A 16802-nucleotide genomic window follows, 5' to 3' on the forward strand; every position below is an offset into this window, starting at 1 on the left:
AATATATCAATATACAGGAAATAGTACCAATACAATTTTCTAAAAACAGTAACTCACAAATACCAATCATCCCATCACACCAGTTAATCCTCCCCCCCTTTTTTTGTTTTTTTTGTTTTTTGTTTTTTTTTTAGCATAGTCCTAATTTCATAAAACATCTCTCCATCCCCTCAACCCCAAACCAATCATTTAAAGATGTCCCTAACCCTGAGGGCAAACTCTGTTGGGAGAGGGGATCTCATGCTTTCTTATTTTTATTTAAAATTTAATATTGTTTATATTAAAAGCAAACAAAGAGGCCACTTTGTGCTCTCCTTTTCCTCTTTGAGAATGGCTCTTCAGTCACATATTTTTGAAAGCATTGATGTTCAGTTGGAAGCACAGTGACACCAGGGTCTGTCCCAGTTGTCTCTGTGTCCTTACACCACCCTACATAGTGTGGTTTACCCAGAGCGGAGCTCAGGAAAGATCAGCCAAAGTCAAATTAAGCAAATGTATAGGAACTCAGTAGAACGCAAACCACCTTCGTTAGGCCTGCGAGAAGTAAAGTATTTGTAGGGGGTCAGGGCCTAGGACAGAATTATCACTCTTTTGTATGAAAAGTCCGAGAAGCAGAAAGCCATGGATATGAGAAAAATGAAATCTAAGACTGAGCTAGGAAGAGGCTGGGGGAGGCTGGTCTGCAGTTACTGACCTGTCAGATGTGGTGCACAAGGCATATTCAACAGTGAGTATTGGAACTGCTTTAAAGACAGAAGTAGACGAATGTGGAAATGGAGTGTTTTCCTCAGCTTATCCATGTACAGATAACAGAACAGCATACTCTTTTGAAAGTGCAGCTCATACTTGTCAAACGCCATGACAGTCATGCGGCAGGGACTGCATACCATGTGCGGTTGGAGGAAGTGTTTCTAGCGTCAGAAGCAGGATCTGCTGCATTCTCCATTTTTTTAAAGGGTAAAAACAACCAGAAGTTTAAAAGGACAATTTGTAATTATAACCCTCATCTTAACAGCCCACTTTGAGAGATGCTACATTTACCTGAGCTTTCAAGAGATTTACAAAGTAGCAAGTGCCATTGAAAACAGCTTGATTTGATGAAAATGAAGCTCACAGGGTAGAGAGCAGGTGGCAGCAGGTTGACTTGGGAAGTCTAATATTGTGGCTGGGGTCCTGGCTGTCTAGGCAGTGAATTTACAACCAGAAATGTGTGTAAAGATACGGGCCTGGGACTCATTCCTAGGATCTCACAGAAGAAAGTATGTTACAAAGCAACTCATGAGAAAGTGTGTTCTGGAAGGCCTCACACCAGCAGTGTTTAAATTTAGCTTCCACATTCACAGCAGAAATACATGAAATTCAGTGACACAGAGGTGAGTTGTCTTCCTCCATCTTCCTGCAGAGTTGCTTTCTTTATGGGAAAATACGGCAAACTTGGGATGTTCCCATGCTCGGCTCTACGGGCTACAGCCATCCATCACACATCAAAAGGCCAGAGCAGTGGTTCTGGGCAGGGACCCTGGGGAGTGGGCTGGCTGACTTGTCCTTGCTGATTCCACATGCTTGTTTGTCCTTTGTGTTAGAACCCAAGAGAACTCACAGAAACGGGGCTCAGCACTAAGCCTGGCTTTCCCCTCTGCCTTGGCTTCTGGAAGAGCTTTCATTAAAGCCTGTGGTCTGTATAAATAGTGATAAACCAGCTGTGAAGTGACTAGTGTCAGAAAAAGCCCCTTCCGACACTTAACGAGCCACTCCATCCCCCCACCTGGAAAGGTTAAACCTGCTCATTCCTCAGATAAACTAGCCAAGACTCCATCTCCCACTGAGCCTCCCTCCCAAGCAGAGACCATCCAGCTCTTCACCTGTAGGAAGAAACCAGTTCACTCACAGGTCCCCACACCTCCCTGGATGTTTCAAGTGCGAGGCTCCAGAGGGGCTGCCATGAGTCAGTCAAATATAAACTCTCAGAGTCGAGAGCTGAAAGTATCGCTCTTCCTTAAGCCTCTTGGCCTATGATGCTTTCTGTCCCTGCAAGCTCTGGGTGGCTCCTCCCAGTCAGCAGTCTAGGAGGCAGACTCAGAATGTTGTAGTTCTCATTAGAGAGTTTGCTTCAACTCAGAAACTTCCTGCCTCCAGCACAGATGGAGAGAAAGGAGCACAGAGAGAGCTAGGAGTGAAACTAGAAGGATTTGTCTATCTCTACTAAGAAAGTTGTTGATTTGGTGTGAATTATGAGTAGTCTATGTATCACTCTGTATATTCTTCTCCATAAACATTTTGTCTCAATTTCTACTCTGATCTGTCTGCCTTCCTCCACTTTTGGGGTTAGGGTATTCTTGTTCCTCTGCATTCTTGAGGTGAACTGTTGGGGTCTGTGTGAGGTGTCTGTTGTTTTGAGGTGGAATTTGTTAGTGACTTTGCTGATCTGTTGCATCCCTCTTGTTTGGTGTGTTGTAGTTTTCATTTGTTTCCCCTCCAGCTCTTTCAGTACACTCATTGTTTAGCATCTGTTGTATACTTTACTTTCTTTCTAGTGATTCATAGTTCTGGTCTATTGTCGTCAGAACAGATAATATGATTTCAAGTTTTTTAAGTGTATTATGACTTCAGTTCTGATACGACAGATGATTGGTCCTGGAGATTCCCAAATGCTGATGAGAGGAATGTGAATTCTGCCTCAGTAAAATGTTCTGTAAATATCTGTAAGGTCCATTTACTTTACAACATGAGTCAGCTAAGATGTTTCCTTGTTGTGGAGCTGGATGAACAGCCCAGTGGCTAAGAGCACTTTCTGCCTATGCAGAGGGCCTGGGGTCAAGTTCTCAGCACCTACATGGCAGCTTATAACCATCTGTAACTCCACTTCCATGGTGTCTGACACCTTCTTCTAGACTCAGAGGACAGAAGGCACATACATACATACAAGCAAAACTTTCATACACATAAAATAATTTTTCTTTAAGATTTTAAAACCTTCATCATTGCCTATTGACAAAGTGGAGTGGTGAAGTCCTGGAAAGTCTGTCTTACAGTCTGTCTCTTCCTCTATAGCTAACATAAAGGAATGCCAGGTTGCATCCATATATACTCAATTGTGCCTTCTGACGGAATTTACCCCTTCACTAATACATAAGGACCTTCTTTGACTTTTGGCAGTTTCCTTTTTTTAGTTTAAAGTCTACTTTGTTCCAATGATATAGCGACGCTTACTGACTTGTTTACTGTTTATTGTATATCTTTTTCCAATCCCTCATCTTTATTGGTGAAGTGAATTTCCCACAGGCAGCATATGGTTCTTGTATTTTTAACCCATTCAGCTATTTCCCACCTTTTGGTTGCTGAATTTAATTCATTTTATCATCATGGATATTATTGACATACATGAAATTTCTCCTTTTATTTTTATTTTATTTTATTCAGTTGAATTCTGGGGGTAGTTTTGTTGTAAATTGTTCTTTTCTAACCTCTTTCTAGTTCTTTGTGTGGTTTGGTGAACCTGTCACACTGAAGTTTGGCGCTGCTCTTCTGTGTTCTAGTACTGTTTTTTTTAATATTTACAAGTTTTTTATTTGTTGCTGTTGTTTTAAAGATTCTTTATTGTCTATGTATATGTGTGTACATGAGTTTACATACATACACTAAGTACATGCAGCACCCTTGAAGGCCAGAAGAGGGTATCAGACCCCCTGGATCTGGAGTTAAAACTGTTTGAGAGGTGCCTGCTGTGGGTTCCGGGAACTGAGCAGAGCGCTCTTAATCACTGAGCCATCTTTCCAGCCTGGAATGTTAGTGGGTTTGTGTTGGTAATTATCACCCTTTGTTTTTCGTGGATGACTTCCTTAAGTGTCTCTTGTAAGGCTGATCTGATAATTGGTGATTTTCTTCAGTGTTTGCTTTCCTGAGGAACATTCATTTCTGAAGGATAATTTGGTTGGGTATAATATTCTTAGTGGACAGGGTTTTTACTTATTCTCTCAGTATCAAGCATATGTCCATCCTTCCCTCTTCTGATCTATGAAGGTTCTATTGAATGATCTCCTAGAAGTGTGATGGGCTTTTCCTCTCATGTGACTTGATGCTTTTCTCTTGCTGAACTTCAGGTTTCTCCTGGTCATGTACTTGCAGCATTATATTATCAGTTTTGATTAAAAATATATTTTATTTAAAGGCAGTCAGATCATATCTCTTCAAAGATTTGGGGCCTTTTCGACTATTATTTAGTGATAAGTTTTTGTGTTGTTTTTTTTTTCTATATTCTTCACTTTGTGAAACTTCCATGATACAAATACTTGACATAAATTTGTTTTGTGGGCTTTCCTCATCTGATTTTTTTTTTTTTTTGCTGACTAGACTAATTCTAAAGTTCAGAAATCCTTCTATTTATTTTTTTTTACATAAATTCTCTGCTTTATCTTTAATTTCATTAGTTAAAGCTTTAGCTCCAAAGTTTCCGGGTGGTTCTCCTTTATAATCTCTATGCCTTTGGTGAACTTCTCATTCATATCCTATGTTATTTTTGCTTTCTTCATAATATGCATCGGTAGTTACTTTTTATCTCGATGAGTTTACTTAGGGTCATTAAATTTGGATTTTTTTTTAAGGTCTTGTAGATTTTCTTCAAACTGGAATCTATTGTGAAGAATTATTTCTTTGGAGTGTCATGTATCAATATTTCCACATTGATATCTGTACATCTCATAATATTTGCCTCTAATTTTATGAAGTAACTCTTCTATGAAGTTCTGAGACTTGATTTTGCTTTATTTCTCATTTAAATGGGAGGTCAGATGCCAGATAGATGGATGCTTTGGTGGTGGGATCAGTGCTATGAATTTGGTTATATTGGAGCTCAAACATCCATGTCATTTCTTTGTCTTTGATGTCATCCATAGTCTATAAACTGTAACTGCTTGGAAAACATTTCAGGAATGTAGTTGTAAAACTTCATAATCAACTTAGACTTCCAAAGGTGTGTGTCTTCAGACTTTGTAAAATCAAACACTGCTAATACCGGGCCTTGTAGTGGCCGTTGTCATGGCTATAATAGTGTGGAGTATGTACCTGGATGGAATCACAGGAGACTCTGAGTCAAGTCACAGTATGTGAAGGACCCTCGGTGTGAATCGGGGATACCGCAGCTGGTGTCCTCTGAAACCACAGAACAGGATTGTACTTTCCCCAGATCCCATAGGATGACTCAGGTGATGCTGGCATCTGTGACACTAGTAAGCATAGGCTCAAGATTGTACAAGACAAACAAGACCTTCCCTAGGTCCTGCTTGATTTGGGGAATGGGACAAGTAGCATTGTCAGACAACTTCACATAGCCGTGGACTATCTCTGGCCCCAAAGGATGTAAATAATCATCAGGGTTTTTATCACCAGCTGTGGTTCCAAGGCAATGGGCTGTGGAAGAAATCACTCCTAGGTCTCCCAAGACCTATGCAGGTAACATTTGGGCCTATGGCACATATATCCTCACATCTGGAGGCATAAGAGGGGAGGAGACCTTCTCTAGACCCCATGGGCTGAGCAGAGTAGTCTGATATGTGATTTTGCTATCTACCCTACTAGAGCACAAGAGAGATGGGCTTGTCCTCAGCTTGCAAGGAGAAAGCTCAGCTGAAGACAAGATTTGAAACATTGATAACCACAACTCTATATCTGCAAGACATGGATGTGACCTGCCCCTAGGACAGGCTATGGGCTGGGAGAGCAACCTGCCATAGTTTCATCTGGGTTTACACAGAGGTACTTGTGGTTAGGCTGCTGGCAACTGCATTCCTGGACCTGTACATGAGCTAGAACCTTCCTAGATCCTATTGGACAGGTGCAAACAGAGCCTGGAGTTTACAACAACCACCTCAGCCACAGTGCTGTGGGTTGAAAAGAAGACTCGCAGCATGGACTCAGACTTGTGACTGTCATAGTCTATGGTCCTAAAGCCTTAGGGCTTTGAAAGGACTGTCTTCCGCCCAATAGAGGATACAGCAGGCCGAGTCCTCTCATGGTGTCAGGGGATCTGACTCCATCTAGCCGTGGCAGTTTGGGTTGGTGGGGAGGTAGTTAGAGAGTCCCTTCTTGGGGTCAGAGCAGGTTCCAGGAGTCGCTGGCACTTTCCCAATTCCCTATTCTCACTCTGCCCTGGAGGGGTCAAAGGTGCACTTTGCTTTCTTCTTTTCTCTGGTTCCTAGCTGGTTTTCAGACTTGAACTCTTTCTCTTGTGGCCCAGCTGTGCACAAGGACTTCTATTCAGCCATCTTGGCTGCTTGCCTCTATGATAATTTCCTCCGAGTTGACTGCTGAGAATGAAGGTGTTAGGCTAAAAATGCAGGGACCCCAGGCTAGCCCCAGAGCTGTCGCTTTCAGAGGGGCAGGAGGTCCTAATAGGAGGTTTTTGTCATTTTCCCCCTTTTTCTAAAAATACACTTTCAAAAATTAAAGGTATGAGCGTGACTGTTGCCGGCTAAATGCTGTGTTTCCTGCCAGTGAGGGGTTCTCGTTCTCAGTCCTGATTCTTGGCTCTGCTCCTCTTCAGGACCATGGGAGGTTGGCCTGGTCTTCCCATTCCAGAATCCAACTCCGTAGCAGGAGATGAAAGGTGCAGTGTTGCTCTCCTTACCTGGAATACAACATTGTGTTATTGCAACTAGCATCTGGTTCTGAAAGTGGCGATTTATCCTACCATGAGCATCCATATGTCTGCCTCCATGTGCGTCTACAGATAGGAGTTTCTAAAAGACTCGAGTTCTCCATACTGCCAGTCACGTGCCCTTAGAGCACCACACTGCAGAGAGGAGGAAAGGCCTCCATAGTGTCTGTTCCCACAGCCTCCCCTCCAGACTATAAATCAAGCCTGGGAAGACAGAAGTGAATCAGTAATTTATAGACTATTGCGATGCTTCGTTAGAACTGACTGTGCAGCATGAGGAATAGAGAACACATGTTTCCAAAAGACAAACAGACCCAACACATCTCTTCCTTGGCTGAACCAACAGCAATCCATTAACAGGACAAAATGGGATGCCTTATTTTACATATCACCCACTTCCCAAAAATAGACTCCCTAACCACTTGTTAACCACACTGACTTTAGTGCAGAATGGTGCCACCAGAACTATTCATGCTAAGCACCCGAATAGCTTGTAGCCAGCAGTCTACAAAACAGGAAGAGAGCCTCTGCTTCCTCTCCTTGTTCGACTTGATGTGATAATTCATTACAGATTTCTTTGTCTTTGACAGAGTGCCTACCGAAGGAGCGGGATGGCTTTTCTGGCCTGCTGAGGAGACTGTATGTAGCTGTGCCTGCTGCAACAAGAGAGGGAATGGGACATCGAGGTCATTCTTCCCTGTGCTGGATGAAAATAAAATGTGGATTTACCGTCTCCTGCCCTAGGGAGTGGCCTGCTTTGTTTTTGACTCTCCACTGTCTGACTCCAGCTCTTCCTCAGCCTCCTTAGCCTTGTTTACTGAGTGGGCCATTTGCCTAATTAATGGCAGGATGTTGGGTGGTGTGTAGGTGGACAAGAACGCACATCACACAATTCTGAATTCTGAATTTGGCATGGATTTGCTGCCCTCAGCTCATAAATCTTAAAAGCAGAGTTGTGCTTTTTTTCCCTCCAGTGTTTAGTCTGCCTTTTATAGGATGCATTTTTATGATTCAGATTGGGACAAAAGAGACAAATGAGTCAGTCTCCCTTCCCAGTGACCCAACAACTGTGCTTCCATTGTTGACAGTCTCTGCGTGTGTTCTAGAGATGCAGTCATTTGATGAATATGCACCCATCAAAGATTCACCTGGCAGGACAAAGCCACCTGTTCCCCTCTTCTCCTGTCACCCCACTCACTACAGGGGTCACTTTTTCATGCCTCCTTCCTTCTGCTTCACAGAACTCGCCTCATCTGTCTTCACTGCCTTACGTTTCCAGCTGAACCTTCCCCGAGCCCCCACCACCACACACACAAAGCTTCCATGCCTTTTCAGAAGCAAAGTCAAAAGGAAGAGCACAGGGATTCTAGGATTCACCTAACCCTTCAGAGCTCTCCCCCTGGCCTGGAATCCAGTTAATACACTGCCTGCTAGGAGCAGCTGAGCTGCCCCAGTGGCGTCTGTTCTGTCTCCAGTAAATGAGGAAGTAAAAGTCTTGGGAACAACCCAAAATCTAGCAGATGCGATGGTACAGTTCCTGATTAAATACGAATTGCGGAGGAGGAAGTTAAGTCTTTAATTCTGTAAGAGTTTCGGGTGGAAGAGAGAAATAAGAGCAGCCGTTTTCTGTGTGAGCAAACCCTGGAGTGGCCACATGCTTGTGCCGTGGTGTCCCCACTGTCATTTACCTGCTGTGTAGTAATCTTGGGGAAAATGTGCATGCTACGAAAAACGCGGATATTTAATATCAAAAACCGCCGGAGGGTTTTGATGTTCTACCCATGCCTGTCGAAAAGTATGATTAAACCGTTCTTTTTATCATCATCCCTATTTTCCTTGGCATCCCTAATCATGGAAAATTATAACCCTGCAGTAAACATCCCTTACTTGGGAGATGGCAGCACTCGCTGTATTTGGTCTCCATCTGCCAGGCTTGTAGGCGATCTGACATTTTCAGGGGCTAATTTTTCCTATTGAAAGCCCATCTCTGCCCCACAGTATATATTTTAAGTAGCACGAGGCAGAAAATGCAAGGCTTTGTTTCCCCGTCGTCCTCTTCTACCTAATCTCCTTGTAGTCCCAGGGAAGGAAGACTCAACGTACATTTCTCTCAGAAACACGACAGCTCTGTGTTTTTGTTGGTCTGGTGTATGTTTGTCTATCTTGAACCGTCTGGCAGGCAATTATTTATAAAATCTGGTTTGCCCAGCGAGTTCACATAATACCTTTCACTTTTCATCCTGAGCCAGAAAGCTGAATTTAGAATCAAACAAGGCCGTTTGTGTCTGTCCTGAGCCAGCCTAGATGTGCCCATAATTGCTCAATGCTAATATTTTAATCCTTTTTTTTTCTTCCCTACACTTAAGTTCTCTCCCTTACCCTTAAAACAAGACTAAATTCGAAGCAAAACAAAATTTTCTGAACAATTATATAGATACAACAGAAGGAAAATCTTAGAAATGACACTTCAATAAACTGTCTCCTAAGATTAAAGTGTCAACTATTATCATAGTTAGAGAAGACCACTGTCCTCATTTATTCTCACTGTGTCATTGGAAACTGTCACACACTTGACAGATGAAAAGGAACCTGGCCTAGATGGGGGAAGAGACCATGCATGATAACCTATGGCCTCATTTTCAGCCCAGTCCACCTCTTCACCACCCTATTTTTACGTGACAATATTACAAAGGCACACTAGCCTTTTCATATTTATCCCAAACAATAAAGTTATTCTTAATGATACTAATTACACATATACCCTAAAACATAAATGTGAAGTCACATAATGAAATCTTAAATTGACTATGCTATAAATGATGGTTTCTATACATGGGGCTCAACTCTAAATCATGTATGAATACCCAAATTTCTGGATGAGTTTTTATGATTATTGTTACTAATCTTTGCATTTTAGAGATCAAACTTGAAAATAAATAAATCCAATAATAATAATATAATAAACTTTGCTTTTGGAAAATTGATGTTGCCCCCTAGACTAAGGGTAAGGAAACCAAACTACTTCTACACCTATGTTTCGAAATGTGGCCTTCTGGAAGTGCCCTCTAGAGGTCATGGCACTGACCTTTCCTGCCTTCACACATGACAGACAATAGTTGAGATTCAAAAATAATTTTCTAATGTTAGGGGCTAAGGATTTTATTTAAAAACCATCAGAAGTGCAAATATTTTCCAACAGTCTATATCGTCCCTGTGTTCTGTCTGTTCTTTGTCTTTAAAAAGTAATAAACAGCCCACATCAATGTTTACCACATAGAAGACACGTAAACATAACTGGTGGTCTGTGGTCTGGAAGAAAACAAGTTTATTTGTCTAGAAATTGAAAAGTTCAAATTTATGAATTTTTTCAGTATAACTCCAAAATTAGGCATTGCTTTCAGGGTCATATAACCCCTGTGTGAAGTAAATCACAGAGAGTGTGTGTTCTATCTGCCCTCTAGACCTCAAATAGTCCTGCCCTATCTGCCCTCCGGATCTCAGATAGTCCTGCTCTATCTGCCCTCCGGACCTCAGAGAGTCCTGCCCATCAACCCTGTATACATCTCATAACGTCTTTTACGGTCTCCTGTGTGTTCTGGCCCAGCATTTCATCATGCATAAACAGTTGTATGAATAGTGTAAGGACGGCTAGCCGAGTGTGTCCCGGCAGCGCCTCCTTGGCCAACTGAGTCCCCAGCAGCGTTCTAGCCCATTTGGAAGCCAGGCTGAACTCTTTTGTGCTTTGCATAGTAGTGGCGAGGAGCAGGGACTCTGACAGTTTCCCTGGAGCTGTGTTTCGTAAAGGAAAGGCTCCACAAGGGCATCCAGCCAAGCAGCTAAACCATGCCATGGGAGGTGGATGTAAATATGATGGTTAAATAAGGACCAGATGCCCTGGGGAACTCCAATATCAAAAGTCATATCTCTTAAAGTGAGTCTCAAGTGTTGTGAACAGGATAGTGGTACCGTGGAAGGGGGTGTTGGTTTTAAGTATGAAACAAAATATCAAGCATTCAAATTGTCCTAAGTCATGGAAATTTTGGCAGTTGGAGCATATTTAAAATGGTCGATTCTTTTTTTTTTTAATTTATTTATTTATTAAGGATTTCTGCCTCCCCGCCACCGCCTTCCATTTCCCTCCCCCTCCCCCGATCAAGTCCCCCTCCCTCATCAGCTCGAAGAGCGATCAGGATTTCCTGACCTGTGGGAAGCCCAAGGATTGCCCACCTCGATGAAAGGAGACAGAGACAGAGACCCACATTGGAGCACCGGACAGAAATCTCAAGGTCCAAATCAGGAGCAGAAGGAGAGAGAGCACGAGCAAGGAACTCAGGACCGCGAGGGGTGCACCCACACACTGAGACAATGGGGATGTTTTATCGGGAACTCACCAAGGCCAGCTGGCCTGGGTCTGAAAAAGCATGGGATAAAACCTGACTCACTGAACATAGTGGACAATGAGGACTACTGAGAACACAAGAAAAATGGTCGATTCTTACATGGGAACAAGAACACGACATATAAAACTGCTGTAATTCTTTTGAGAGCCTTGGATTCCTGGTCCCTTTTCTGCTTGTAACCTCCCGACTGTCTTTATTCTCACCGTTTTCCACTAAGAAGTAAATATAGAGAAAGAGAAGGAGTGCATGGAAGGACCAAAGCCTCTTTGTACACATGTACAGTATGTGGGCCTGGAAAGAGCATTTTCTGTTTAACAGAAGGACCCAGCACCCTGTAGGGTGACTCTCGGGTGCTTCTGATCTAGCTGCAAGGGATCCAGTGCCTCTTCTAGCCTCCATGGACACCCAAACACACATGCATACACGGAGAGAATATGCTCATGCAGATTGACACATATACATAGATAGTAAGAACATCAAAATTTGAAAATGGTATGTCAGTAGGTTCATCAGTGGCATAATAATTAGAGCAGGCTTCCATGACTGATGCTTCATGGGTCACCTTGAAGCCTCACGACTCTCTGTGAGCTGCACTCTGTGTGGCCCAGAGGCAGGAGAGGGAACTTGGCAAGTTAAGAGCTCTGTGCAGTTATCCAGAATGGAACTGACATTTGTACTTTGACCACACTGTTAAGTAGTATGGAAGCTTCTCAGAATACAGTGAAAAGAAAACCTTTCTCATGCCGAAACTTGATTACAAGAAAATTTCACTGTAGCTTAAAACAGTCTTTATATATACATTATGTAAGTACTATAAAACAAAATATATAATAGAATGCAATTACATATATAGCATGCCAATTCATCTTTAATGTTTCAAACCTTAAGATAACTATGTATAAATAGTGTAATACATTTTAAGAGTATGGTAGGAGTGGGGGCATGGTTGCTGAGGAGTTAGCTCAATGGTTAAGAGCTTGCTGGGCAATAAAGGACCTGAATTCAGATCTCCAGCACCTTCAGAAAGGAACAGATGTGGCTATGCATGTCTGTCACCCCAGCAACTGGGGGTGAAGGGTGTAGACAGGAAGAACCCTGAGGTTTGCTGACTGCTGGCCAAGCCAAAAAGCAAGTTCAGGGAAAGACTTGTCTTCAAAGAATAAGGCAAAGAATGGGAGAGCAGGATGCCCAGGGCCATTCTCTGACCTCCACACAGGCGCACAGACATGTACATACATAAACACATAATGGTGAATACAAACTATAACAAAGCCTCAGAAACCCATGCATATATTCCCTCTCCTATCTACGTGCTGACTGTATCCAGAAGGGTGATGACAAAGGCTACTACTGTATGCCTTCACACAAGTTATCCGTGTTCCAGAATAAGTCCTATCTTGTCCACAGGTGCTTGCTAGTGTTCAGAAGGCGCCTGGAATGGTCTTTTGAAATACTTGCTCCTCAGTTATGATGCAATAGGCCTAGTTTCTCTTAGTCTGGCAAGTTTGTGTGTGAGTCTCTGGGGGCTGACAGTACAGCGATAAACAGGAAGTGGAAAGAGAGCAGCTACGTGTGATTTGTATTACAAATGATTTTTTTTTCAGTTCCATCCATACTTAGCAACTTTTCGATTCAACTTCAGAGGCTGGAGAAGTGGCTCAGGGCTTAAGAGCACCGGCTGCTCTTCCAGAGGAACTAGGTTCAATTCCCAGCATCCACATAGTAGTAGCTCAAAGCCATCTGTTACTCCAGTTCCAGGGGATCCAGTGCCATCCTCTGGCTTCTGTGGGCACCAGGCATGCATGTGGTACACAAACATAGATGCCGGCAAAATACCTATACTTATATTACTAGCAATAATTTTAGTTCAACCCTTGGTCTGCTGTGCCTCAGGACAGGTCACTCCTGACCTCTGTTCGGAGGGCTTTGGCTTCCTCCAGTCACTTCCTTTTTAAGGGTTAGGTCAGCTGCTGTGTGTTCACTGGCCACATCTTAACACCTTCCACTGTCCTGTGCCTGTCCATCCACCAGGCAGTCCCTAACCAGCAGCAAATGATGCTGTCACCGGCTTAGTTTGCAGCAAGTCATTAGGACCTGCAAAGAGTCAAGGAGTCCCAGATGAGCAGGACCCAACGTTCATCTTCCTAATACCACAGGAGGATGCCAAGACTGAGGCAGGAGGATGCCAAGACTGGGGGGGGGAGGGTAGGTGACAGAAGAACCCAGTTGGTGGTGGATTCCATGTCAGGGAGTTGGGCACGAACTCAAAATTATAGCCAAATAGCTGTGTCCACACACATGGGGGCGGGGGGGATAGGAAGTTCTGGACCTTGCTATGGGCAATACAGAGAGTCCTAAAACACACACATACACACACACAGATACTAAAATAAAACTCCAATGTGAGCTACCTGTACAGCTTCTGGTTATACCCACATGAGTCCAAACTAGCATCACAGAGGACAGAGGTTCTTGCACAGTCATACTTCTCGTTGCATTATTTTCAAAAGCCAAGCTAAAAGACCACTGTATATGCCTATCAACAAATGAGTGGTTAGAGAAAATATATACACAGATTTTACTAAGCTGTGAGAATAGTGAATTGTTTCATTTGCCGGAAAATGGATGGAAACAAAGATCATATAAGCAAAACAAAGCAGGTTCAAAAATAGCCAGTGCATAGATTAGATATATAGATAGATGATAGATAGATGATTGATAGATAGATAGATGATAGATAGATAGATGGATAGATAGATAGATAGATAGATAGATAGATAGATAGATAGATAGATAGATAGATAGATAGAAGATGCAGAGAGAGAGAGAGAGAGAGAGATGACAGATAGAAAGCTTAATGGCTTTCTCATGGCTTGCTCAGCCTGTTTTCTTATAGAACACAGGACCACCAGCCCAGGATTGGCCCCACCCACAATGGCCTGGGCCCTCGCCATCAATCACTAATTAAGAGAATTTCCTACAGGCTTGGCTACAATTGACCTTATGAAGGTATTTTCTCCATCGAGCCTTCCTCTGATAGCTCTAGCTTGTGTCGAGTTGACATAAAACTAGCCAGCACAGTGGAGGTTTGTCTTCTAGATAATTAAAATCCAGTCATGTTGACAATGAACGAACCCTGGTCCCATGTATCAGGTTTCTCAGGGCCTTTGTGTGCAGGCCCTAGGGCTTGAGTCTTGTTTGCTGAGGGTAAGGACCTCCTAAAGAGACAGCTTCAACCACAATTGCACTGCTGCAGGCTGGAGAATTTTGTGTGCCATCTGAGCCTGCACATGCTTAAAGAAGAATTGCACACTGCTAAGACACAATGCTTTTGTGGATGCTCGTCTCAGGATGTGTCTCACCTTTCCCAATAATTTACTGTAAAGACATTAAGTATTTTGGGTGAAATTTCATTTACTAACAGTGATAGACATATCCTCTGAACTTAACTAAATATTCAAAATTAGGGCTGAAAAGGAGAGGCTTGTAGGTTCCCACAAAAGAGTAGCTTGCTATTAAAATGTCTACATCCCTCCATTCATTCAAGAGCTCTTAAACACCTATGCAAACAAATCCATATGAGCACCACCGTGAACTGTACAGGACCCAAGGGGGCCTGTGGGATTGTACAAAGAGGGTCATACTATCACTTAGAACAGCTTCTCTGTAGAGTAAATAAAAACACGCTTTGCCCAGACAATTGTCACCTTATTTTATTTAATATTAATTTTTTTTTTTTTTTTTTTTTGGTTTTTTGAGACAGGGTTTCTCTGTGGTTTTGGAGCCTGTCCTGGAACTAGCTCTTGTAGACCAGGCTGGTCTCGAACTCACAGAAATCCACCTGCCTCTGCCTCCCGAGTGCTGGGATTAAAGGCGTGCGCCACCACCGCCCGGCTTTGTCACCTTATTTTAAATAAAGCCATATGTGCCATTGTGGCTTATGAAATATGCATTCATTTAAAGGCCATTCTGAGGTGGGTGATACACTTTATTGGTAACATTGTTTAAATAACATTGAGGTTCCATCTCAGACCTGATGGGAAGAAAGATACTGCATCATGGTAGTTAGTTCAGTATATTTTTAATTTAAGAGATAGTAAAAGCTTGCTGGGTGTGGTGGCACATACCTGAAATCCGGGCACTTAAGGGGCGTGAGCTGGGGAGATGGCTCCCTGGGGAAGTGGTGCACATGTGAACATGGTGACTTGGGTTTGAATCCTCCCAGAACCCACATTAAAAAGCCAGTTTGTAGCACTCACATGACAGCTCACAACTGTCTGTAATTCTAGTTCTGGTGACCTCCATGGGTACCAGGCAGGAATGTGATGCACAGACATGCATGTAAGTAAAGTACTCATGCACATAAAATATAATACTTTTAAAAACCAGATGTAGTAACATATCTGCATGCCTTGCACTTGTACAGCGATGGGGAGGCAGAGACAGAATTCCCCATAGTGTGTGGGCAGACAAGAGACCTGCTTCAAACATGGTGGAAAGCAAGAAGCAACACTGCAGGCTGTCCTTGGATCTCTACCTTCACACGGTGGCACGTGGGCACCACCACCCCGTACACACTCTGTGCATTCAGGGGAGCCCTGGCTATAAATGGCCCTGCCTAAGAAAGGGGGAGAACATGAGCCAAACAACTTTGTTAATAAATGATTCTCAAATGATCAAACCGAGGGAACCATTGCCTGAATTCTCTGGCGTGTCTGCCATTGTCTTCCCAAATCTCCAATATCGACTGGAGTCTGTCCTCCCAAAGCTTTGGGCTACCTTAACTTACATGGAAGAGGAATTCTTTTTTCTATTGACATGAAGTATCACCTGGACTTTTTTCATGCGTCTTATTTTGGGGGAAATTTATGACATTTTTAACTTTAGGAAGTTTTGCTTTCCCTGAAATTTTATTACTTTGCCTATTTGAAACATTTCAATCCCAGACAATAAATATTATGCGATTATTGTTTTCATATGAACAAGCTATTTCCTCCTGAATTTTCTAACCCCCTTTTCCCAGCTTATGATAGTAAAAATTTATTAGTAACAGCTTTTGCAGAATCACACGCAGTGGAAATGGAAAGGAAGGGGTGTGTGGGAGAAGAGGGCCGGTGGTAAAAATGAGCTGAGGTGTGTGGCTTTCTTCCTGATGAGTCTTGGCTTTCTCTCGTTCGATTGAAATGAAGATTATATTTATTCTATAAATCATTTTTATGATCTGTCATAACCAGTTACCCTAGTCAATGGCATGCTTACATCATTATTGGGAAACGAATGAATCTCAGTAAGCTGGATGGAGTTAGCGCACGGCGAGCGACTCTTCCGGGTTGGAAAACGTCTCCCCTCAAAAGCGAGCGTCAAGTTTTCAGCTAAGTATCCTCCTTCAGAAAGAGCTCTCTGGCCACTCTTTAACATACTGAAATGCCACCCTAGTGCCCTTTCTCCACCCAGTTCCTTCTTCACTTGCTGTCTCCTGTCTCCTAACAAGCCATTTCACCTGTCAATTTTACAGCCGCCTTCATCCAAAATGTAGACTCTGCACTCCATAACCACGGCCCACCCTGCCCGCTGCTGTTGCCTCGCAGAGCTGTGCCGAGCACCAGAGTGTTGGTGCAGTCAGCATCAGCTAAATAAAGGAGAGAATGTTCAATACTCCTGAAAATCCCCTTCTACCTCAGCTCCCAGCGGTAAACCTCCCCGCAAGTCCTCAGAGCCTCTTCCAAGTCCTCAGAGCCTCTTCCACTGTA

The 16802-nt window shown here is 43.1% G+C and overlaps 1 protein-coding gene across 4 annotated transcripts in view; it reads left to right on the plus strand.

The window, feature by feature from the left end:
- The window catches only part of Supt3h (SPT3 homolog, SAGA and STAGA complex component), a 363212-nt gene extending 352514 nt beyond the window's left edge, over positions 1-10698 (plus strand). For 3 of the 4 annotated variants that reach the window (XM_026785647.1, XM_026785648.1, XM_026785649.1), the window contains one exon: positions 7224-10698. In XM_026785647.1, coding sequence (XP_026641448.1) covers positions 7224-7460 — 237 coding nt within the window. In that variant the 3' untranslated portion in view covers positions 7461-10698. The remainder of the gene's footprint in view (positions 1-7223) is intronic. The other variant, XM_005359815.2, reaches the window with a different exon arrangement.
- Positions 10699-16802: the final 6104 nt, after the last annotated feature.

Source organism: Microtus ochrogaster, linkage group LG2 (genome assembly GCF_000317375.1).
Source record: "Microtus ochrogaster isolate Prairie Vole_2 linkage group LG2, MicOch1.0, whole genome shotgun sequence".
Classification (NCBI taxonomy): Eukaryota; Metazoa; Chordata; class Mammalia; order Rodentia; family Cricetidae; genus Microtus; species Microtus ochrogaster.